The sequence below is a fragment of the Euleptes europaea genome, chromosome 2, assembly GCF_029931775.1.
Source record: "Euleptes europaea isolate rEulEur1 chromosome 2, rEulEur1.hap1, whole genome shotgun sequence".
Taxonomy (NCBI): domain Eukaryota; kingdom Metazoa; phylum Chordata; class Lepidosauria; order Squamata; family Sphaerodactylidae; genus Euleptes; species Euleptes europaea.
Window position 1 is genome coordinate 58,564,157 of NC_079313.1, and position 25,207 is coordinate 58,589,363.

General features: G+C 41.4%; 1 protein-coding gene across 1 annotated transcript in view; it reads left to right on the plus strand.

Moving 5' to 3' along the window:
- SLC44A5 (solute carrier family 44 member 5) overlaps window positions 1-25,207 on the plus strand; it is a 198,255-nt gene that overhangs the window by 110,435 nt on the left and 62,613 nt on the right. The window contains exon 3 of the mRNA XM_056844755.1: window positions 24,360-24,433. Within this exon, the coding sequence (XP_056700733.1) occupies window positions 24,360-24,433 (74 nt within the window). The remainder of the gene's footprint in view (window positions 1-24,359; window positions 24,434-25,207) is intronic.

The following is a 25,207-nucleotide window of genomic DNA, read 5'->3' on the forward strand; positions in this document are numbered from 1 at the left end:
TTTTCTCCTCAAAAGTGAGGGGAAATGTCTGTGCGTCTTATGGAGTGAATGTGTGCCGGCCCAACAGCCAGCTGGGGGGCGGGGCCCAGCCGCCCAGCACCGCTGGAGCCCAGCGCAGAGCCGGCAGCCAGCTGGGAAGCCAACAGCCAGCTGGGGGGCGAGGGGCCCTCCCCCTTGCTGCCCAGTGCACCTCGGGAGCCCAGCACGCCCGGGAGCCGGCTGGGAAGCCGATAGGGAGTCCTGGGAAGGGGGCGGTGGGTCTTTAAACCGCTTTCCCCCCCTTCCCGGTCCGATGCTCAGCTGTTGGGTGGGGACCCGCCCAACAGCTGAGCTGGGGGGGAAAACTGCTTTGCGCTGCCTGGGCAGGCAGCGCAGAGCACTTCCCCCACTTCCTGATGCTCCCGCCGAACAGCTGAGCTGGGGGGGGAAAGTGCTCTGCACTGCCTGGGCAGGCAGCGCAGAGCACTCCCCCCCCCTTCCCGTCCCGATGCTCCCGCCCAACAGCTGAGCTGGGGGGGGGAAGTGCTCTGTGCTGCCTGGGCAGGCAGCGCAGAGCACTTCCCCCCCCTTCGCAGGCAGTGCGGAGCATTTCCCCCCCCTTCCCGGTCCGATGCTCAGCTGTTGGGCGGGGCCCATCCTCTTGGTTCTCCAAATATTTTTTCTTGTTTTCCTCCTCTAAAAACTAGGTGCGTCCTATGGTCAGGTGCGTCTTATGGAGCGAAAAATACGGTAAGTTGGAGAAAGGCTCTGTAGGCTGGATGAAAACTTCATGCTTTGCTTAGCTGAGTGGTAGGAAAGCAATAACTTATTTTAGGAATAGCTGCTTTCCTGCAGGATGCTTTTTCTCTGACACAAGTTATTGCCAGTTAGAAATACTTGCAGGGCTAGAAGTTTTTCATAACCACTGGTGTCCCATTAAAGCAACTCAGGATGGTAGTGTCTCTGAAATCCTGTTAAAAAGGAACAGAATTAGCCTGGGAAAAAGACATTGCTTTGCTTGATTGGAATTCCCTCTTTTTCCTGTTAGCTGCAGCCCTGTCTCTTGTTGTGTCTCAAATATCTTTCTATTCTTTTTTTTTTTTAACCACATCAGCAAGTGAAGGTCTGTTCTATATATCACTGGCAAATGTCTGTCATTTTTTTTAGTTTATTTATAGTCTGCCTTTCTTGCTGAGACTCAAGATGGAGTTCACATTGTAAGAATACAGTCAAATAGCACGAGACATAGAATAAACAGTGCAATAGGACTAGGATTATAAAAATTAGAAAAATGCAAAAAAACACCAGACATTGTATGTAAAAAATGGAATTAAAAATGTAGAAAACAACGCATTAAGAGCAAGATAATACATACCATAAACAGTGGAATAGAGTACCGTGCTGATTCCCTTTATAAAAGCACCCTCCTGAACCATTCTATTATACTACAGCTCTGTTGTCTTTATAAAATGCCCCCCTGAACAATTGTTTTACTTAGCTTGCGATATGGTATACATATTACACCCATTCTGCTGTCACTCTATTAGTTACCTCTGCCTGCTTCCTGATAGTAACTGAGTTGACTCCAACGTAGTAGGGTGTGTGAAGGAAGAAATTTTTTGGACATTTCAAGGATTCCTAGGAGATGTAGATTCTTTATGCATATGAACCCAGAGAGCCCTCCCTCATAAACGTCCTATCAGTGAGTGCTTAAGTGATGGGCGTAAGAACATATTTTACACTAACCACAGCGGAACTCCCAACTTCTGCACTTTATTGTTCCAAATAGGAATGATTGCTATTACTTCACTTATATGGAAGAAAGGGATCACTCAGACCCATATGAAGTGGTGATTAAGCCAGCTTTTTGCCCTTGTGATGCTGGTGACCACAGACCTTGAGAACCAGACCACAGACCTTGAGAGCCAGACCTTCTTCTCTCTGTATTGCCAGATCTATAGATCTGCATAGCCACTCTGTTTCTTGGCCATTCTACAGTGCTGTAGAACCTTGGGAATATTTAGAGGATGTTAGTTAAATGACAACAGATCTTGGCAGCTTCAAACTTTTACAATTGCATTTTGTTAAAAGGATAAAGATAGGTGAGCAATTACAAACAAAGCAGCTGAAATGTGTGACATAATACTGCTTTAAAGAGGATCTGTTGTGCTTCACTAAGGAGCCATCATGAATATCAATGTGATTAAACTGAAATGGCTGCACTTTGGGGTCCCTCCCCCACACCAAATAATCTGCTAATTTTTAAATGGGTTTATCAAGATATTTAACTGTAATGAGCAATTGCTTGAGTGATTACAGTATGATCACATTCTTGAAAATCTGTGCTTGTGTTGTTCATAGTAACACATAAAAAGGAATGGCCAAAATGGCCAACCCTACATCCAAAACCCAAACAAAAGATGCATACTTGTTTGCATATCATGAAATCCTTCCTCCACTAGGTTGTAACATCTCCTGTTGATATACTGTTGACCAATGTATAGATTACAGCTGCCTCATTAAGATTGCTTTAAATTCCTTCTGTTGTTGTTGTTGTTGTGTTGTAAAGCATTTGTGTGCGGCAAGTAACCATATGGATTAGGCAGGTTTTCACTGTACCACTTCAGGCATTAAAAAAAAAAAGGTTTCTCTGGTGTGGTGAAAACTGACCATTCTGTATGGCAAGTAGCTGGACATGAACAGTTCACTGTATGGCTTTCAAATGGAGAGATCAAAAGTAGCCTCATGGCACCTGTAATATGTAAATGATCCCAAAACCCAAAGCAGTGTCAGATCCAGATTTTGGAGAGAGGTACTTACATTGGAATGCTATGCAGAGTTACTCCAGCCCATTGGTTTTACCTGCAATAACAAGCACACTTATAGGAAGAAGAAGAGTTGTTTTTTATACACCACTTTTCTCTACCAAAAGGAGTCTCAAAGTGGCTTCCCTTTCCCTTTCCCTCCCCACAACAGGCACCTTGTTAGGTAGGTGAGGCTGAGAGAGTTCTGAGAGAACTGTGACAAGCCTAAGTTCACCCAGCAGGCTTCATGTGGAGGAGTGGGGAATCAAACCCGGTTCTCCAGATTAGAGTCTGGTGCTCTTAACCACTACCCCATGCTGGCTCCAGGAGGAATCCAGGTTCAGTCAGGGATCATGACTCAGTTCAAGGGAGGTAACACTCCTGCCCATAATGAACAGTGTTCTATCACAACTCACTAGGAGCAGAAGAATGGAGGTACAGAGGAAGTAACAAAGGCCTTGTAGTGCAGTGCTTTGTATTATTACGTACCTATACCATATCCATTTTTCCTTCCTACTGCTACCTGCTGAGAATCTTTTTCTCTGTGCACCTCCTAATGTCAGGAACTGCTTTGGTTAACTAGGCAGTCACTAGAGGGATGCAGGTGATTGGCTTTTCCTCCGCACTTTGGTAGCTTCAGGGGTTGGGATTTTGATCTGAAGGAAGAGATGGTACCAAGCATTAGGATTAGTGGCTGCCCACCCTCTCCCTCTGGGTCTAGTCTTTGCCATGGCATTGGGGTAGGCAGCAGTAGTTGCTGCTGCTTCCCAGCAATCATGTGGAGGAAAAAGGCAGTGGGTCCCTGGTTGGTGTGTGAGCCCTGACAGATGTTCAGTCATGCTGACTCTGGGCCTGACTCAACGCATTTAATATTCAGTGTTCTGGAGAAGAACACATCTGTTACCGCATTCACTGGGGTTGGCAGGAAAACAAAACTGTACAAATGGAGAATTGCAAATCCTTTGGAATACAAATGCATTATTGAGAATATGTTGTAAATGTGCCCTTGTTTCCTGGAAAAGAGAGAGAACGAGACCACCATCAATTATTTATCAATTTTATTTTTCTCTCTGTGGAAAAATGGCAAAGATAAAAACTGTAGCACTGTAGTGATCAATGCAGCATCTTAAACACACCATGGCCTTTTCCATCCACAAATGTACTTTGTTGCCTGTTAATATTCTGAAATAGGTGGAAAAGTCTGAGTGTACATTTAGCACGGAGTTAGTGTTTAAATGTATTGGAGAAGTATCAGTATAGCTCTCCTTGTTACTTTTCCAACGGTATGGGGAAAACAGTTGTAGATTAAAGTGCATAGTAGATAGCTGCTAAATTATATTGTTGTCAGTTGACATTGCATCCTGAAACGTCTTGAAATCACACACTGTGGGAACACTTCAGTCATAGTGCCAGTATGTTCCTTTGGTAGGTAGCCAGATTCCTTTGTTTTTATCCAGACTGGTGCTTTACAGTAGCCCAGTTTCCTGTGTACATGTGGCAAATTATGATGTGAGTGGCCCACAGTAGGCTCAAACAAGGACCAAACTAAATATTCTCTGCTTCCAGTTTTCAGCTAGAAACTAGCAACTTGGGAGACATCGAGATCTACCTCCCAAGGATTGTCATCTTTCTTTATATCTTGTTCAGTGTCATTTTTCTCTTGGCTGCTGCTTTGTCTTCCTTCCTGGATTAGTATGGATGATCCCACCCAAGCAGATATTACATAGTAAATACATAGATATAGTGAGTATCTCAGAAGCATGGTGAGATGGGGAAAATCTATGGGATACAGTCACTCCTGGGTATAAGCTCTGTAGGCAGGGCAGGGAGGAGACTGGTTGGGGGAGGTGTTGCATTTTAGATCAGAGGGCACAGAATCAAATGAATTAGAAACCATTAAGGGAATGAACTTCCCAATGGAAGCAATATGGGTGGAAATACTGGGCCCTAAGGGTTACTTAAGTGGGGAACGAGAATACTTTAAAGGAAGCTGAAATGGAAGCACAAAAAAGCCAAATCCCTAGAGGATGCTTGGAATCCATTTAAAACCACACTTATTAGAGCCCAGATAGAATGCATTCCATAGGTTAGGAAAGGCACTGCCAATCCTAAAAGAATGCCTGCATAGTTAACAATGCAAGTCAAGGAAGTTGTAAAAAGCAAAGAGGCTTCTTTTTAAAAGTGGAAAGTCTGCCTGAATGAATAGACAACAGTGACCCGGTAGACAATACAAGCATGTAGACAATGGTGACCCAGTAGACCAGGGGTGGGGAACCTTTTTCCTGCCAAGGGCCATTTGCACATTTATAACATCATTCAGGGGGCATACCAGGTGTAGATCTCCCGGTGTGGGGGGAGAGGCTAGGGTTGCCAGGTCTCCGGCCACCACCTGGAGGTTGGCAACCCCAGGGGAGGCTACGCAGAGAAGGCCTGGAGGGTGCCCCTGCTCCCCCCCCAGGCGGGAGGGCAGCCAGCGGTGGGCCCGAGCAAACGAGGTGCCAGAGGGGCGCAGCCCGCAGTCGATCAGCAAGGGAGGAAGGATGGAAAACAAAGAAAGAGGAAAAGGGAGAGAGGGAGAAAGAAATGGAAAGAGGGGGAGAAAGAAATGGACGGAGGGAGACAAAGAGGGAGAGAGAAAAGCCTCCCCCCACACACACACACACACCCCGGCCCCACGCGACCTGGCCCCAGGCTCCATACCTTCCCACCCCCAGAGTCCACAAAAGGCCCCCCAAAGCCCGATCAGCTCCTGCGTGCATGCTCTGCCGCCAGGAGCCGCAGGCCTCTTTCCCCCCATCCCTCTCGCTGCTCAACAGCTGACAGGCAGCAAGAGGGGCTTACAGCGTGCCCCGGTGTTCCTCACGCTGCGGCTATAGGGGGCAGCCTTGGGGGAAGCGTCCCTCCCCCTCCTCTCGCCGACCAACAGCCGTCAGTCAGCGAGAGGAGGTCCAAAGGGCGCCGCAGCGCCCCTGCAAGCCTTGGCCCCAGGAATACCCTCAGGGGGCAGCCCTGTGCCGCTCCTCCACGGTGGGGCCCCAGAGCTCCCGTGGGCCACAACAAATGACCTCGGGGGCCGCATACAGCCCCCGGGCCTGAGGTTCCCCATCCCTGCAGTAGACAATACATACTTGGACTTTCAAAAGGCTTTTGACAAGGTACCTCACCGAAGACTCCTCAGGAGTCATGGAATAAGTTGACGGGTTCCCTTATGGATTAAAAATTGGTTAAATGTCAGAAAGCAAAGAGTAGGAATAAATGGGCAGTTCTCACAATGGAGGGAAGTAAGCAGTGGGTTCCTGTAAGGATTGGTATTGGGGACAGTACTATTTAATTTGTTCATAAATGTTCTGGAACTAGGGGTGAGGGGTATAGTGGCCAAGTTTGCAGAGAACACAAAATTATTCAGGTAAAAAGCAGGGCTCCAGGAGGAACACCAATTGTGGCAGATGAAGTGCACTATTAGTAAGTGTAAGGTGATGTATATTGCAACAAAAAGCCCAGCTTCACATATAGGCTAATGGGGTCTGAACTTGCTGAGAATGAGAGAGAAAAAGATCTTGGGGCTGTAGTAGATAGCTCAGTGAAAGTGTCAATTGAGTGTGCTGCAGTGGTGAAAAAGGCAAACTCTGTGTTGGGAATTATTGGGAAAGGGATTGAAAATAAAACAGCCAATATTATAATTCCCCTGTATAGATCTGTGGTGTGGCCTCATTTGGAATACTGTGCACAGCTCTGGTCACTGTATCTCAAAAAGGGACAGAAACCAACCAATTCAATGAAAGATTTATTTACTAACAATCAAACACACCACTAGGAGCAAACCAAAACAATAAACCCTTAAGACCACAAATAAACCACCCTCTCCCTTTCAATACACACTCACATACATACTATGAGGATAGAGTAAGGAAGAGAGAAGGAGAGGGAAGGGAGGACATTCGAATGGGCAATACTAATCCAAGGAGGGTAGAAGATTGCAGGGAGTCCTGCAGCAGACGTACAAGGCAGCAGTGTCAAGGAAAGAAGAGGGGACTGTGAAGCAGTGCCAGGGGTATCAAAGTAGTGGGAAGACCTGACACACTTTCCACCAATTTGGGATTGTCTTTTATGGGAAGGGTCCCGTAGCTAGACATGAGAACCCACTTTCTCAGGGTCAGGATTGGTCCAAGATATGAAGTTTGCCATCAAAATCTGACAGGAAGATTAGGAAGGAAATACCTGACATTCCAAGGAAGAGCGATTGTTGGGTGGTTTTAGCATATTGAATTATGCGTGAATTATGGGTTTGATGGCTCATTCTGGGTGGATTGGATGTTAGGCTGTCTTTATCAATGGCTGTGTTGGATTACAGATACTTAAGGGTTCCCCAGCTTTCATATTGACTTGATGAGCAAGGGATATGATTGTATTAGGCATGTCTTGAAGCTGGGGGAATGTAAACACTTTATGTATTCTGGTGACACCCTGCCTCTGTGATAGTATTTACCTTGGTCATGGCAGACTAGGTGTGCTTTTTAGACTCATCCTCAGGATCCCCACCGCACTTAGGCTTTCAAGGGGGTGCTCTTCAAAAAAGGTAAAAGGAGATTGGGATCAGACTTGGGTCTCAGCAGGAGGAGGGGATAGGGCCTCACAGAGGTATAAAAAGTACAGAAGTGGGCAACCAAGATGATTGAGGGTTTGAGCACCTTCCCTATGAGGAAAGGATGAAGAGTCTGGGACTTTTCAGTTTAGAAAAGAGATGACTAAGGGGTGACATGATAGAGGTTTATAAAATTATGCATGGGGTTGAGAGAGTTCACAAAGAGAAATATTTCTCCCTCTCCCAAAATACTAGAACTCAAGGGTATCCAATGAGGCTGCTAGGCAGTAGATTCAGGACAGATAAAAGGATTAAAATGTGGAATTCGCTGTCAGAGGAAGTAGTAATGGCCACAGGCATAGACAGCTTTAAAAGGGGCTAGACAAATTCATGCAGGTTAGATCTATCAATGGCTATTAGCCATATATCTAATTCCCACATGTGCCCCCTGCCTGAGGATAGCTAAATCTGTACATAGGGGGCACACTTCCCCCCAACAGGTTTTTTCTGCAGACTCATGGGAAAGAGAAATGTTTGCTTCTTGGGTTGCCATAGGGAGAGATTTTTATGGCTAGAAACATCCGAAAGTTTGTGTTTATGGCCAAGCACATGGCTATGATGCACCTGTCCTGAATGGGCTCAGAACTTTCCTGGTCATTCATCCAGTAGGAGTAACCCATAGCTTCCTGTTTTTCTCTGTTCCATTCATGACACGTTGGATTATATTCCTGACACTCAAGAAGCAAGTGGGTGCCAGAGAACATATTGGTGGGAGTCTTGCCACCCTTGGGCATCGCACTGGGTACTGCTGCCATGGAAATACCAGGAACGAGGCTATTAAAAATAAAGAGAGAAAATAAGTAACTGGTTGCATGTCCGATAGTGTCAATTCAAAAAACAGAAGAACAGCTTTAACCTTTCATGCTACATTTCTCAAAAACAGTTCTATTGTATGCTACTTTCAGGGAGTAGTCAGGCGTTTCTTGGTATGAGAGTGATATGAAAATGCTTAATCACATTAATCAAGTTTCTGTAAAGTAAATGTTTGATCTAGGTGTTTGGCAGCAGCTGGGGAGATGTGGGTAAAGGAATTTACTGACACTTATTTCAGATAGTGAAGCTCTGGCACTCCAGAAAATCAGATGTGTAATACAGAAACAGATCTATAAACTGTGCCCATTCCTAAGCACCGCACTCTTAATACTTACAGGATTGCTTTGTGACTAGTCTAGCAAAATGTTCAATTACGCTTGTTATCATAGTACGTAGAAGTAAATGTACATAAAACTACTTCACACATTTATCAAACTTGTAAGATCCCTGTATATTGTTCATAAGCATTTGATATAGATTTGGCAGAAGTGTTAATCTTATATTATAAAACTAGTAATATTCCGTTGACCACGGATGAAGACGAAGGTGTCTTTTGAAAAGTACAAACATTTGGGTATATTTGTTTTATGGTATTATGGTATGCATTATGTTATTCAGAGTGGTTTTACTTTAGGGCTTGTTTTTGGCTCCCCCCCCCCTTATACTTTGTGCATTAGGATTTGTAAAGATTTTCCCTCAACCTCTTGGGTTGTTCTGTCTTTTATGCTGGCTGTAGTTTTTATTTCTCTCCTCCTTTTGTGTTATCAGATACATTTACACCATTACACCATTGCACACAAGGGGGGGTCTTATATGCACTGATGATGTAGATTGTTTATAAATTCTAGTATCAGATTATGTTGCCCAACAGAATATAGTGAATATGTAATTCTTGTATGTGCTCCTGCCAATTAATAAGTAAAAATATAATAAAATAAATAGTAAAGTACAAAAGACACAAAAGGGAAATTATTATTTTCCCACCAGATTTGAAATTGTACATTTATACTGAGTTTTGGATGTTGGCAACATGATATTGCAGTTTTCAGAGTAATATTGTATCCATGGTTTAATGACAACCATGGTTTTTTCACAAACCATAATAGTTTTCTGGACAGAGTTTGTAGGGATTTCTCATGTATGTCTGCACTTTAAATGCTGATGTCAGAGAATCTAAACTAGAGCTGTCAAATAATTGAAGGCTGTTATTTGATTAGCTGTCTTGCTTTTAATCAATTAACTAGACAAATTAATCCCAAGTGGTACTATGTCATGAAAATAAGCCTTTTGATTGAATAAAATGGATAAATAACATGTGAAAAGTCATCGTGAATGCATTTCCTGGATCTAGTTTAGGGTTTCTACTTCTCCAGAGATGCAGCAAGTCATTGTTCATTTGTATTTGATAATTTTTAAAAATGTATGTAGACACAGGACACATCACTTAAACATACAGTTTTGTGATTACCCTAATTAACAGTCATACTTAGGGCCAAATTATGTGACAGGAACTGCAATGTATTTCAGGTATATATCAAGTTGGTTGGTATATGTGAACACCTTTGGTTCCCAGATTACATTGAACCACTGTAAGACAAACAAAGCTGGAGAGATCCTTCATATATAGTGCATGTTTATAAATTTAAGAAACATTACATATCATGGGCTTATTTCAGAGAACTTATGGGGCATTTCAAAGGTTATAGATGTGTTTTAACTATTTTGATTAGATGTTCTGATGATTTTAAGAAATGGTTATTTCTGTATTGTTATTACTGTTATGTCCTACATCAGGAGAAAGGCAGGGTATATAAATACCCTAAATAAACAAAAAACAACAAATTATTAGTGGTGAACTCATATTTATTCCCCTCTTGAAGGCATAAAAAGATTTCTGAATTACTTCTCCAAGAGTATATGAACAACAAGGAGGGAAAGGGATATTCTGAAATTAACAAGTACAGAAAAAAATACTGTTTTGTATTGCTGATTTGAAATATTATTGTTAGTGTACAAAAATGTTCCTATAATTTAGTAACTCCATTTCCACTCCACCACCCCTCAAAAGTTCAAACTCCCTAAATCCAGAAAGCTGATTTTTGTCGGTGGTTATTACAGGGACTCAGCCCCATTTAATTGTACCTCTTGATCTGTTGGAAAATAGTGAGTACTCTGTTTAGTTTCACAGGTTAAAAGACAATCAGCTTTCTTTCTATTCTCATACTAAAGCTTTGGACTGCTTTGTAAAAAAAGCTCTTTTTTTTAAAAAAAATAGTCTTTGTGTTTCCAGCAGATAACAAAAGTAGGAAAGGATAGTACAGGGAAGGCAAATGAATCCAGCTGTTCCTAAGAAGCTCAGATAATCATTGGTATGCCTATATAGGAATAAGCTTTTTAAAAAATAAATAAATAAATCATTTTCAGATGTTTTAATAGGTTTCTGAGAATAACGTTTGAGAAAGGGAACCTTCCATTATTGTCAAGGTGAAAAAACCAAACCTCTCCCCATTCAGTTTCTCTTCCATGTTGTATATCTTGAGGTTGCTGATAGAGTATTTGTATAATCCCTGGGCAAAGAATCTTTCTTATAGTTATCCTCCTGATTTACAGGGGGTTTCATAAGCCTAGTCACCAGACTATAAATGGTAACCATCCCTCCTTCTCTGGTAACTGTATTGCCTCTCAAAGTCCAGCACAGAAATCTGCTTTGGCCAAGTTTTCAATAAATTGAAGAGGCTTTAGGAGTAAGAAAGAGTTCCTCTTACTTGGCCATGGAGTTTGAAGAAGATAAGAAACAGTAAGAGTTTCCTGCATAGCTTGTAAGAGACTCCTGCCATTTTGTCTTCCTCAGAACCCAGGCCAGATTCCAGGACAAATGAAAGACAGCCTTATCTCTTTCTGCACTTCTGTGCATGCCATGGGAAGGATAAGGATTGATGGTAACCATAGGTAATGAATGGCTTGCTAAAAAGCCAATCCAAGCATTTGAAGATCCCAATAATATGAATGTACCCATGAGGCACGATATGACTAAAATCCATCCTCAAAGACTTCCCAGCTCGAGTCCCACTGATAGTGAAACCTTTGGGTAGAACATTGTTGCCCAGTCACTGCCATATTAAGACAGGGGCTCTTAGAATTTTGCAATATGGTTCTAGCATTGTTCGAATTATGTAAGAGTTCCAGTATGTCCCCACTCCCCTACTATCTACTTAAGCTGTATCACAATAATAAAAAGGTATATGATATACTAATGTTAGCAAAACAAACAACTCCAGGTGTTTCATGTAAGATAAGATGTACGTTCTCAGGTAATACATGCATGTTATGTAGTTAAATAAGTAGTATGTGTCACCGAATAGTGTATGTAATTCAAATCTGTCTCATTTTACTGGCTGTTTTGGGTCTTAGTCCCTATCTGATATTTCTAGGAAAAGATAATGGGGACCAATAAGAGACGGGGTTTTTTGGGGGGATTATATGGGAAATACCAGTTACTTCATTATTGTGAATATTTTAGAAGTATACTTGGTTCATTGATACTCTTTTCAGCAATGCCTATGCAGAAAAGTAAAGTGAGGAAATGCCAGCAGAAATCTGAGCTGTGCTTTTTCGCTATTCCTCTCCTAATAAACATATTCTCTGTGCTTTCCTGATGTGAAATTCAATTGTCTACATTGAAACCTTGGCATGTTTAGTTTATGTGCCCCCTCATCATTCTGTAACTGAATTACAAAAATAAAAATGTTTAATTGCTTTTGATTTTAACACTTCTCTGAGAGATTCCCATTTGTTCTTTCTATTAGACTTCTTTCAGTTCTTATGAAGTTCTCTAATTTCTGTCAAACAGCTCCTGCTGGTCAAATGTTACTGAATGGCTTTGTTCTTATCTCTCCAAGAATATGGTTCCTGTTTCGAGAGGTATTTTTTGCTCTCACTTTCCTTCAAACCAACACTCATTTAATGACCCCATCAGTGGCTGATTGAAGATTGCTCAGCCCAGTCATTCATTTTTCAGCAAACTGAACTTGGTTAACAGGTTTGCAGTTCAGGATATATTTTTGCCTTGATGCATTAAGTTAATGTTTCTTGCGTTTTAACATCAAGTACATCGAAAACAGCTGGGATATTAGTGAGACGGGTTTTCATTAAAGTACGGAGGAGAAAAAATGCTAATATACTGTAGTCCACAGTAAAGATGAAAGATACCCATTCATAAAGGAAAAAAGATAGTAATAAATTGTACTTATATCTTTCTCTTCATGAATTTTTCTGCTGTAGAATCTTAGTTACACAGTCTTAAGTGGTTGGAGTACTGAATTTTTTGTTATTCTTAAGTGCACCCAAATTTCCCCAGTTCACTAAGCAGCATAAAAGTAATTATTTCTTTCCCTTACCCCCACCCCCCGGTTTCCCCTGCAACATACTGCATTGGATCCAATAGCTCACTTCTAGGGGTATGTGGTGATAATTTTTTTGTTATAATTCCAGATCCAGGCAGGCCATTACTGGTTTGGTATTCAAATGCATGCTGTTCTGGAGTTCAGGACCATTATTTTCAATGGGGAATGTCTGGGGCAGCTGTTTACAAACATAATGCCACCAAATTTTCACACAATTCAGTCCTCCTTGTAATCTAAGGACCTACCAAGTTTCAAGTGAATTGAACCAAGGAGGTAAATTTTTCAAACCCCTGACATAGATGCCTCTTGGTACAGACTCAGTTCTCTCCACTGATTCCTAAAATAGCAGTATGGGAGAGCTTTGGCTAGCCATGGCTTTTTGTTAAATAGGATGTCTGCATTTTCTTACTCTTACAGTGACTAACTAACAATTAAAAATTCTTACCTTTCCACTGAAAAGTCTGCATTTGCTATGCCTCCTTGTTGTGGCGTGTTTGTTTCCTTTCACAAAGTAAAAATGGATTCATCTGCAGACCCCCACCACCACAATCTCTTTCTATTGGTTTGCCATTACGGGAACAATGCTTATTGGGAACAGTAAGAGAAGCCTTCATCCTGAGGGCCCATTGGATGTAATGGGAGCCAGGAATGCCAATTGACTTGCATAGGTTCCATTGAAACCTGCCCTAGGTCAGAATGACAGCCTCCAGAGTGAAATAATGATCTGTGGGAGTAGAATGATGGTCTCTGGGCCCAGATAAAATGCTGTAGAATTGGAATGTCAGCATCGAGAGTGGAATGATGACCCTTGATACTGGAATCAGTGCTCTGCGAGCTGTCATTCCAGATCCAGAACTGGTTGTATGGTCCCAGGGACCATTATTCCACTCTGGGTGCTGTCATTCCAACCAAGGGAAGGTTTCTGTAAACTCTCTCCACATTTTTCATTGCAACTTTTGTGTGCTGTAATGTATTTCAATGGAGCCCATGGAAGTCATTTGACATTCCTGGCTCTCATTATATCCAGTGTGCCTTCAGGTGGCAGGCGTCTCCTATTGTCCCCAATAGGTATTCTTGTCATTCATTTTGTTGCATCCCTTCCTTCATGGAGCTCCCCCAACCTGTCCCTTTCCATCGGTCTGCCATTATTTCCTATGGGGGAATTTTGGGGCTGGAGTGGCTGTGTTTCAACCAAATGGCACTAAAATTGCTGGGACGTGGATGCTGCCTGTCTTCTAAATAACCTCCTTGTTTCAAGGGAATTGGATCAGAGTTCAAATGCTACTGACCCATGAACATGTTGCCCCCAGCTATAGTATTTGCAAAGAACAAAAGGTCTCCGTCCCCTCCCCCAAACATAAAGTAGTGAGTGAGGGAGAACAGCAGCTCTCTGAAACTTGTCTCCAATGGAGTTTGGATGGGAGTGCTCTGTGCTCTTCCATTGCAAGGGTCTGATTGGAAAGGAGAATAGCCATTGCCCAGGACATCAGCAGTATCAAAGAAAAAGATGAGGCATCCTGCTTTGCTGGTAAGCATAGAAAGAAAGAAAGAAAGAAAGAAAGAAAGAAAGAAAGAAAGAAAGAAAGAAAGAAAACAAACAAACAAACAAACAAACAAACAAACCACAGTTTGTTTCAGGGAGGTGTTGTTTGTTATACTAGCAATTCTGGATTTGTATTATTGTTCCAGAAAATCACTGTACTGACCCAAATTTGTCTTTTCTGTAAATATGTTCGGGTAGGCAATTTCGTTATGCACATCCCCACTCCTTTCTGATAAGCGAGAAGCTTGCTTAGGCAAACAAAAACTTACCAGAAGGGAGTTACTGGAGACAACCCATTATATCTCAAAGACTTTCCTGCTAGTTTCTGACTTCACTAGGCTTGCCAACCTCCAGGTACTAGCTGGAGATCTCCTACTATTACAACTGATCTCCAGCCGATAGAGATCAGTTCACCTGGAGAAAATGGCTGCTTTGGCAATTGGACTCTATGGCATTGAAGTCTCTCCCCTCCCCAAACCCCACCCTCATCAGGCTCTGCTCCCAAAACCTCCCGCTGGTGGTGAAGAGGGACCTGGCAACCCTAGACTTCACCCATGAATCATTCCATCAACACACTTCTCCACCTGCAGAGTGTTCAGAGGCTGCATCTAGTGCAAAACTCTGTGGCTAGACTACTGGTTGGGGCCAGCTATCAGGAGCATGTGACCCCGATATTACAGCAATTATATTGGCTACTGATCTGCTCCCAAACCCAATTCAATGTGTTGGTTTTGACCTTTAAAGCCCTACATTGCTTGGAACCAGAATATCTGTCTTCTGTCTTCTCTCATATGTTCCTGCCAGTAATTAAGATCATAAAGAGAGGTCCTCCTGACTGTTTAATCAATCAAGTAAGGTTATTTGATGAGTACACAAGAGAGGGCCTTTTCAGTTGCAGCTCCACAGTTATGGAAAGCACTCCCCAAGGAGGTGCACCTGACTCCCTCACTTTCGATCTTCAGGAGGCAGCTGAAGATTTATTTATTTAGGACTGCATTTGATTATAGCAGTCTTGAACTGTGATTTTAAACATTGGTTTTATGTATTTTCATGTAATCTATTTTATGAATTTTATTAATGCAGCTCACGGTCAACTGGTATGCAGGCTATGGCATTTCCTTTTCACGAACAAACTTGCCCTGTTCACCAAACAAGGGGAGACTATCAGTTTCAGCTCCTAAGGAAGATTAAAATAAATTGGTCAAACAAAACAACCCATCAACCACCACCCAGCAGGGTACCATAATGCAGGTCACAAAAGAAATGACAGTGAAGGAACATTGAAACAAAAACAGAGATGATAGAAATGAGGAAGGTATTTGATACAGTAGAACATGCAACACTGCTGAGGCAGCTGGAAGGTGAGGTTAGATATTGGAGGAGCAGTGTTGAGATGCTTCCAACACTGGTTTGGGATCTACAAAAGACATTTTTGAAATTACAAGACCCATCTGATGTAGTAAAGAAACAGATCAACAAAGCCAGAATGATACCAAGGGATAACCTGCTATAAGATAGCCCCGAACAAAACAACAACAGAACGCCACTAGTGGTCACATACAGCTCTCAGCTCAAACTGTTTCAACACATCATTCATGACCTGCAACCTATGCTGGACAATGAACTCACAGGCATTGGGAAGCAAACCTTTTCTTGCCCAAAGACAGCCTCCTAACCTTAAACAACTTTTCAGCCAAAACAATATACTTCCTAACACGGACAGAGACTCTGGGACCAGATCCTGCAATAAACCAAGATGCCAACTTGGTCCCCTATTCATGCTGACAAAACAGTCACTGGACCTAACAATAATAGCCATACCATCTCAGGTTCATTCACTTGTTCATCTTTGAAGGTTATATATGACATCAAGTGTTGGAGTCCAGTCCATTCTTTACATCGAACAAACAAGTTATTCCCTATGAAAAAGTAGGAGAGCATTTTAATCTTCCAGGACATTCCATTTCTGACCTAAGAGTGGCAGTCCTCAAATAGAGAAGCTTCAAGAGAAGATTAGAACGTGAGATTCACAAATTTAGAATAATGGATTCCCCCCAGGGCTCAATAAAGACAAAGGATTCTTATTTCACTCTCAAAAGCTTATATACATATGGAATAATTCAATAATGTGAATGCATGAGATTGAGGCCTAGTTCTCACACTGAATATACCCCCTAAATCTTGCTGGTCTCTAAGGTGCTACTGGACTCAAATCTAGCTGTTCTCTGCACCAGGAATCTGCAGAAGAAGAAAAAGGAAAACTGGAGCAAATCTGCCTCCTCTTAAACTTTGGCTTGTGTCACCTGAGATAATGGAAGCTCTCTAGTATCATTTAACCAGGTTTTTTTTAATAGAGAGAGCAACACAATCTTACTTTTCACACACCTGTCATTTAACAATATCAAGGCCAAAGAAGGGTAAGTGGGTATCATCAACATATCTTGGAATGGGTTAGAGACTGGACATGAGTAAAGATGTAAAAATTCTGGAAATTTTGAAACTGCAGGGAGAAACCCTTTTTTTTACTTTAAAAAGGCAAGATTTAAAATTATTTCCCTCTTTTACCAATTCCTAGCTATACTGTATTACCAAATAAATGCTTAAGATATTGTCCAGTGACTGTTGTGGTGTCGCAAAACTACAGGTTGTATTATATCAGTATACTGGCATTGTAAGCAGGTAATACCAGCATCCATTTTTAGGGACATAACATCAGAGTTCTCCCTTTGCCCCCACTCCCCCCATTTCTTTCCTTGTTTCATTCCTTTTTCTTCTGTGATTTTCTCCATTTTTAATATGGAAGAAAATCTACTGCAGTAAAATGTCACAGACATTATTAACAGGGCACAAATTGTAATTACATCTGAAATCTGTTTAATACATTTTTGTATTGCTTTGTTAAGAATCATAGCTTCTGTCTCCTGGATCCTTCTTGCCTCACTCTCGCAATAGAATACATTGGTCTATTTATTTTCCTCTGCAGTGATCTAGAAAATAAGCGTAAGATGTGTGTATAACCTACATCATAATTCGGTTTCCTGACAGGCTTGCTGATAGATTTCTTTCTGTAAACCCAGGCAGAAAAATGTTTCTTTAAACCAGGAAAATGCATTTAACATATGCTATCAAGCCACAACAACATAGTTATTAGAAAGAAGCTTAACATTCAGGCACCTTTCAGCTGAACCAGAATGTCAAAGAATTATTTAACCATCAGAATATGAAATACGTAATTACCATCCGATAAGATCTAACATCTTGCTACTTTGTTAGAATTTATAACAGCTCAGTACAAGGCTCTGTGGGGAAATGAATCTTCGTTTGGTGCACAAGGTTTATGCAGTATTCAGCTTTCCTATGTTAATCTTACTGCATATGTTTAATATTTAATACCAGTAGTAGATGAGAACTGAGTTCTTGGGCACAGTCTATTTCAGACTACTGATGAGCGCCGCACACAGAATAGTAGTTGCCAGGGACTGGGGTGAATTCATGTCATATTCTTAATATAACTGCATTATATAGAAAACAATCTCCAGTTTGACAAAGCTGTTCGGAAAGTATAAAGAAAATTTTAGCAACAGCAAAAAAAAGTTTTCTGTGTATGAATGTGCTAGTCTTTCCCTTGAATAGATTTTGAAATTAGGTCATGAATTAAATGGATTATGTGAACCAATCTTGTCTAACTCTTTTGAACAACTTTTCACATCTCACAAAACACACACACATACACACACAGTTTGGGCTCTTAGCCCTGTAGGAAGCCTCTGTTCTTACTCTGCTTATCTGTAGAATAGGTAGGTTAAAGTAGCCTTCAGCAGGAAGCACCTTGAAGGAACATGTGAGAAAGATCAAAGGATTAACACAAAAACAACAAAGGGAGTCTTGCTGCTAGTGCTGTGTTTTTGTGATATTCACAAACTTGAAGCATTCCGTTCTTTCTGCGGAGAAAACTTAGACAAAAATAGGGTCTTAAAAAAAAATGATTGTGAAGAACTACTGGGCAGTGCCCAGAACAGGGATACAGTCATCCAGACCATTAACTTGAACTTTTGCACCTTGAGATGTGTTTCAGCAACACCTAGGGGACCTAGATCAGAACCATGACATAGAGAAGGGTTAGCGTGCCCATATGTTTTCCCCAAGGGAAATAGTATCTCTAAGGCCCTCTCAGGTTGAGAAAATGGTGCAAGAGAGAAGGAATGAAGTCTGTGATCCAGTTCAGGGACTCAAGGTGCTATTTAGCCTATTCAGGCAACATTCTATTTGCTGGATGTGAACAGGAAGTCAGTTTTTCAGTAGACTGTGAGCAGCTCAAGCCTATTTGGCAGATTGCTTATTCCCTGTCTTCAAACAGTGGCAGCACTTCGCACATGCACGTTTTTGTACACCCTGATGGGAGGTGTATTTCATCCTGTAGACCTGTTATTGCTGTGCCAATTGTTGAAGTAAAAGAGTGAGCAAAGTAAATGAAAACTGAGAGTTATTTTAATTACCATTTGGTGTTTGTCTAAATCCATATATTAGCAGCCAGTCTGGATTGGCAGCATTTCACACACACGTGTTTTTGGAGAGCCGGATAGGAGTTATAGATTTTACCCTATGCAGCCCAGTTGTCGCTGTACGTCCCTCTGCCGCCAATTGTTTAAATATCAAAAGTTAGGTACTGCAGCTACTCTGCAGCTGTAAACCTCTCCAGCAGCTGCTTGAGTCAGATGATGGCAAGGTGAAGAGGTGTAAGTAGAGTTGCCAGGTCCCTCTTCGCCACCAGCAGGTGTTTTTGGGGGCGGAGCCTGAGGAGGGCTGCAACTTGGGGCACCTATGGACTTCATTATTACAGGCTGAAGAAGCGGAACCCCGCGAAAAAAGTTTACAAATTCCGAAATGTTTCCATCTCATCTATAACATCAAACATCTTATAAAAAAAACCCGGGATTTTTTTCCTTTTGAAAGCACCAAGACACAACTCAGTCTTTTCAGACATTTTATAAGACCTTCTTATGTGTAACCTTTAAAAGTCTTTGTTTGGACTCACTAAGAAGAGTTATTGTGTGTATATAGAATTAATGTTTAGTTGTGGTTAAGTTTCTGTTTGCACTTCACTATTGTCTTCACTTTATTGTAATACACTGTTTTGATACATTTGCATACAGAGCTACGTGCTGTCTTTTCTTTAGCACCACCTGGAGGTTGGCAGCCCTAGGTCTGAGGCTTGGTTCACATCCAAACATGTTCAATGTGAAGTTCACTGAAGCTCTAAGATAAATTTCTTAGTGGCTGCAACTGTGGAGTCCCCAGTGGCATGTGTATTTTGGCCCTTAAATATGACCACTTAAGTGCTGCTTTAAGTGCTTTTCAGCTCCTCTACTACTGTTGGTGTGCTTTTGTGAAACACAGGAAGGCAGTTCCAAATGTCCATGTGCACATGTAGGAAACAGAAAGGCAGCTGTAAACGTGCCTGTATCAATTTTCTGAACTGATTAAAAGTCACACAGGAAGGATGATTTGCAATCCGATTTCAGCTCTCCTGTACTTTATAATGCACATGTGACCTCTGCAATTCTCATTCAGCACAGTCGAGACTAGAATCCTCTTCTAGAGCAAATCAGTATAGCTGTGCTTGCTCTTATCACTGTGTTATCAACTGAAAATCAGTGTAAAACCAAATTAGAACATGAAGTGAGAACTGGAAAAAGAGATTCAGCATTTTGTTTAACAGTTTATGACAGGAATGTAGTGAGGACTTCGCTGCAATGAGGGGGAAAGCATATACGGGAACATCAGTGTGAAAGTCGTAATTAATGCAAACTTAAAAGTTCCGTGCCAAGAAATTATGCAGGGCTTCCGGCAGGAATACCATGTTCTTGCCTATACCACGTGTGTACAGCTTTTTACAGCCAATTGGGAATATAGGGACTAGCATTAAATCAAATATGTGAAATGCATTGGTTTTATAATGGTGCTGTTACTGATGGGCCTCTTGTCTATTTTATGTAGGGACTTCTCATGGTTTGCCTGCTGTAATACTGCTGCTTATGCTTTTATCATAGATCTAGATATTTTCAAAGCGATTTTTACAACCTTAGATTGTAATTTAAATGTAGAACTAAGGAAGCACCATTATTATTAAATGCTGAATAATAAGAATAGAATATTATGCAAAGTAGAATAATTCATTTATGGATTAAATGTATAAGAAATTCATAGATAAGACTACATACCTCATTCACATGGAACAATATTTGCCATTGCTATCAGTTTTCTAGTCTTTCTTGAATTCATAACTAAGAAGCCTATTATATGAATGCACAACCACAGACATAGTATACTACAAACAGGGAACCCACAAGGACTTGTGGGAGGGGCAGCCCCTTTTCCCTCTGCATTCCTTCCCCCACTGTTTTCTCTTTCCTCTCCCTAGCAGGCCTTATAGCCTCTTCCCTTTTTCTTCTTCACACTTTATCTGATCCCCATCTTCAGCCTTCTCTCCCCTGGCAACTTCCCCCTGGGAAAATTCTGGCCCAGTTGCATGGTGGTTGCCAGTGGCAGGCTGGGATCAGTTATCTAGTGGCTGCCAGCATCAGGCTGAGTGATTTGGTTAGTGAGTATCTGGTGGCTGCTGACAAGCAAGTTGTCTTCTATTATGGTTAAATCTATTATGGGGCATGACTAGGGTTGCCAGGTCCCTCTTTGCCACCGGGGGGAGGTTTTTGGGGCGGAGCCTGAGGAGGGCGGGGTTTGGTGAGGGGAGGGACTTCAATGCCATAGAGTCTAATTGCCAAAGCAGCCATTTTCTCCAGGTGAACTGATCTCTATCAGCTGGAGATCAGTTGTAATAGCAGGAGATCTCCAGCTAGTTCCTGGAGGTTGGCAACACTAGGGATGACAGGGGAAGGGGGCAGGACCTCTTTCAAGCACTGTTTTGTCCATGTCCACACCTGCCCCCCATGTAGGGTTGCCAACCTCTAGCTACTAGCTGGAGATCTCCTGCTATTGCAATTGATCTCCAGCTAATAGAGTTCAGTTCACCTGGAGAAAATGGCTGCTTTGGCAATTGGATTCTATGGCATTGAAGTCCCTCCCCAAACCCCACCCTCCTCAGGCTCCACCCCAAAAACCTCCTGCCAGTGGCAAAGAGGCAACCCTACCCCCATGACTTTGTTTGGAAGGCTCAGCAATATTGTGGTGGTTAACTAGCAACCACCAACATGGTCACTGAGAGCTCAGGGGGAATCTTTTCTTAAATATACATGCATTGTTCATTTTGGGGAGTATTATTTTGGGGCGTTTTTATCCTTCACTTAAAAAAAAAGAGAGATTTTAGATTTTCTGAAAACTTGGGACTTTGTTCAGGTTTGTAGCAAAAGTCCTACTGTTTGTCTGTCCCCAACTCCATTTTGCTGAACCATGCTCTGTGGCCTGGTTCAGAATTAGTAATACGATACAAGAAATACTAAAGACTGGTGAAGTTCTTTATTCGAAAATCTGGGCACTATAAACCATTAATTTCCCACTGGATTTCAATACAGTTTTCAGAGTTTGTAACCTTCACTCAATGGACCATATCTGCCAAATTTCAGAAAGGTAAGAATATAGGTTTCAATTTTATAAGCAATAAAAACGAAAATAAATGCTAAATGAAAATACTAGACATGCTTTGATTATTCATTGCTTCTGGTATATCAGTTTCATATCTGTTGGTCTTTCCTGACTTTCTCCCTACCCTTCTGCTGAATGCACATACCAGAAATAAAGCATCTGCTACTTGGTTGACTGAACAAAAGCTTCCTGATTGCCATTACAACTAATTAAAAGCTTCCTATTTATGCAGTAATCCCCTTGGGGGTACAAATGTCTCCAGACATTTAATGGTAATTGGATAAGTAACTTTGTAGAATTGTGCACCATCCAATGTTTTGATCACAAGACTTCATTTTAATGGCTTATAAATTTCATTCTGAAAGTTAGAATGTCCAGTCCCTTCTGGGAGACATACAATCTGAGGAAAGTTAATCCAAATGGGATGAAAAGCAAACATGTTACAGGTAAAAATGTGTTTCCCAATGAAACTGAGGGAGCCAAAAATGAATGGGATTGGCTCATATATTTTGATTCACATTCATTTTAATTTTGAAAGTAAATGGAAATGAATTGGCCCTTTTTAGTTTGTTTCTTCATTTATTTTGAAATCAATATGCATTCCTAAATACATTTTAACTCCCATGAATTCTCAAATCGAAGAATACCAAAAACAATAACAAAAATACCCCATGTATAATAGTGCTACCTTACACTCTTATATGCCTATTGATTTCAGTGGTGAACTCTGCTTAGGATAGCATTGCAGAACATTTTATCTGGATGCAGTGCCACATACATGAATATATTTCTAGATCTAGAAAACTGCAACGGAATGACTCTCTTCTTCAAATGTTATAGTGCTAAGAAATACTGATATTCTTCAGTTTTGTACTCTGTCACCTCTGTTTCTATACCGGTTTTCCTGGTTCATTTATCTTACTTGGATTTTAGAGTAGTCTTTTAATCTAGGTGGATTTACCTTGGTAAAGTTTTTCAACTTGGTTAATAAAGCTGAGTTATCTTGCTGTCACCACCATCAGTCCTATAGTAGCATACCCTGTTCTTTCACCTGAAATGCAAATAAGTCAGGGCTGATTCACATATGTATTTCCATCATTTTGTACTGGACTTGTCATTTGATGGCTCCTAGGTAAAGGTAAAAGGTGCATCATAACATTTACTAGGAAGACTATGTTTATGGGGTAGTTTGCCATTGCCTTCCCCAGTCACTACACTTTACTCCCAGCAAGCTGGGTACTCATTTTACCAACCTCACAAGGATGGAAGTCAACCTTGAGGCGGCTACCTGAAACCGACTTCCATCAGGATCGAACTCAGATTATGAGCAGAGCTTTGACTGCAGTAGTGCAGTTTAACACTCTTCACATGTGTGTGTGTGTAACGTGCCATCAAGTCGCAGCCGACTTATGGCGACCCCTTTTTGGGGTTTTCATGGCAAGAGATTCACAGAGGTGGTTTGCCATTGCCTTCCTCTGCACAGCAGCCCTGGTCTTCCTCGGCGGTCTCCCATCCAAATACTAACCAGGGCTGACCCTGCTTAGCTTCTGAGATCTGACGAGATCAGGCTAGCCTGGGCCATCCAGGTCAGGGCACTCTTCACATAGTCATATCCAAATATGAGAACTGCCTCAACTGGAAAGCATTTTGTCTGAGGTTGATGTTTAATCTCTAATGGCTGTTTCAGACATGCAAGTAATCAGTGGATGTTGCAGTGATAAACTGATTAGCAACACAATCCTGTGAATAAACACAATGGGCATAGACTGGAGTAACTGCCTAGAATTGTCTTCTTGTGCTATCTTAGAGCTGGCCCATCAAGTCCAGTAGTCTGTTCACAAAGTGGCCAACCAGGTACCTCCAGGAAGCCACAAACAAGATGAGTGCAGCAGCACCATCCTGCCTGTGTTCCACCGCACCCAAAATAATAGGCATGCTCCTCTGATACTAGAGAGAATAGTTATGCAGCATGACTAGTATCCATTCTAACCAACAGCCATGAATACCCCTCTCCTCCATGAATATGTCCACTCCCCTCTTAAAGCCCTCCAAGCTGGCAGCCATCACCACATCCTGGGGCAGGGAATTCCACAACTCTTTAACCCCATTTATTCATCACAAACAGAAGCTGCAATCATGTATGCTTCCACAAACTCTTTGTTTAGGTTGCACAGAGACATGCAAAACTTCAGTTTTTTCTCATGGTTTGTGAGTTGGGCTGCCCATTCACCATGCAGAGAAAGCTTCCACAGGCTGAGAAGGAAAATTAACCACCATGGGAAGTTGCCTCATGCATTAGCCTGGAGCAATGTCTACATACATCAATTGAGCAAACCCTTTGATGCAAGCAACTCCTTTCGAAGAGCAAGCATATCAAAAGTTTGGCCTTTCATATGTTTTGCTGGCTTTTTAGATGTTAATTTCTTGTCATGATATTTTAAGAAATATGAATGGATTGGAAGCTAGTGGTGTACTGGTGTAGTTTTCACCTAGACCATCCAATAAATGAATTTTATTTTGGGTCATGGTGGTATTGTTAAACACATTTCTAATTACCTAATATGTTCTGTCTTTAGGCATTGTACAGATGTTCTCTGCTGTGCCATCTTTGTAGTGGTCATCCTGGGTTACATTGCTTTAGGAATTGTGGGTAAGTAAATATTGATATAGCTGTCTTAATTCATTGGTGTGTAATCATTTACTAGACAAGTAAATGTAGCTTTAAGTTAAATGGACATTGCAATTAAGGATAATTACATTTGTTAATATCTTTCTTTATGGGAGAGGGTAGAGTCAAACTGATATCTATATTGACAAAAGAAAATCCAAGCTGAAACAATGCAGGTGGAATTGTCATGGTTCAATAATTTTATTCTTTGTAACTGAAATTATTTTAAGAGATAATTTTTGCATAAAAATCCTAGTAATCATGATTAAGAGAGAAAAAGTTCTCTCTTTTAAGAGGCTTTGCATTCTTTAACATAAACAGCCTAAGCAATTGTTTAACCATGGGATACAGAGCTGTTGGCTTTCAGAGCACAATCCTTAATAATCATTTTAGGTGGTCTGAAATAACTTTACTGAGAGAAAAATGAACATTATAAGAGACATGGAAGTGCTACTACATAGTGTCTCCTTCTCTGTAGTTTAATCTAATGCAAAAAAAGCAAGACATAACATCATCACACTATGTATCTTCCTGCCCCTGCCTCAGTATCTGCATTTTTCTTGTAGGATTTAATAATAGCTTGGGGGTTAAAGTGTGTAGGGAGAAGGAATAAATACTCCGTTCCCCCGGTGCTTCTTTGCTCTGGTCAGATTTGGTTTTTTCTTAGTCTGATTTAGTCCCAAAAGGGGGGCAGGAGATTTGATCATGGCTTTTTTATTTATTTATTTACGTCATTTATAGTCTGCCTTTCTCACT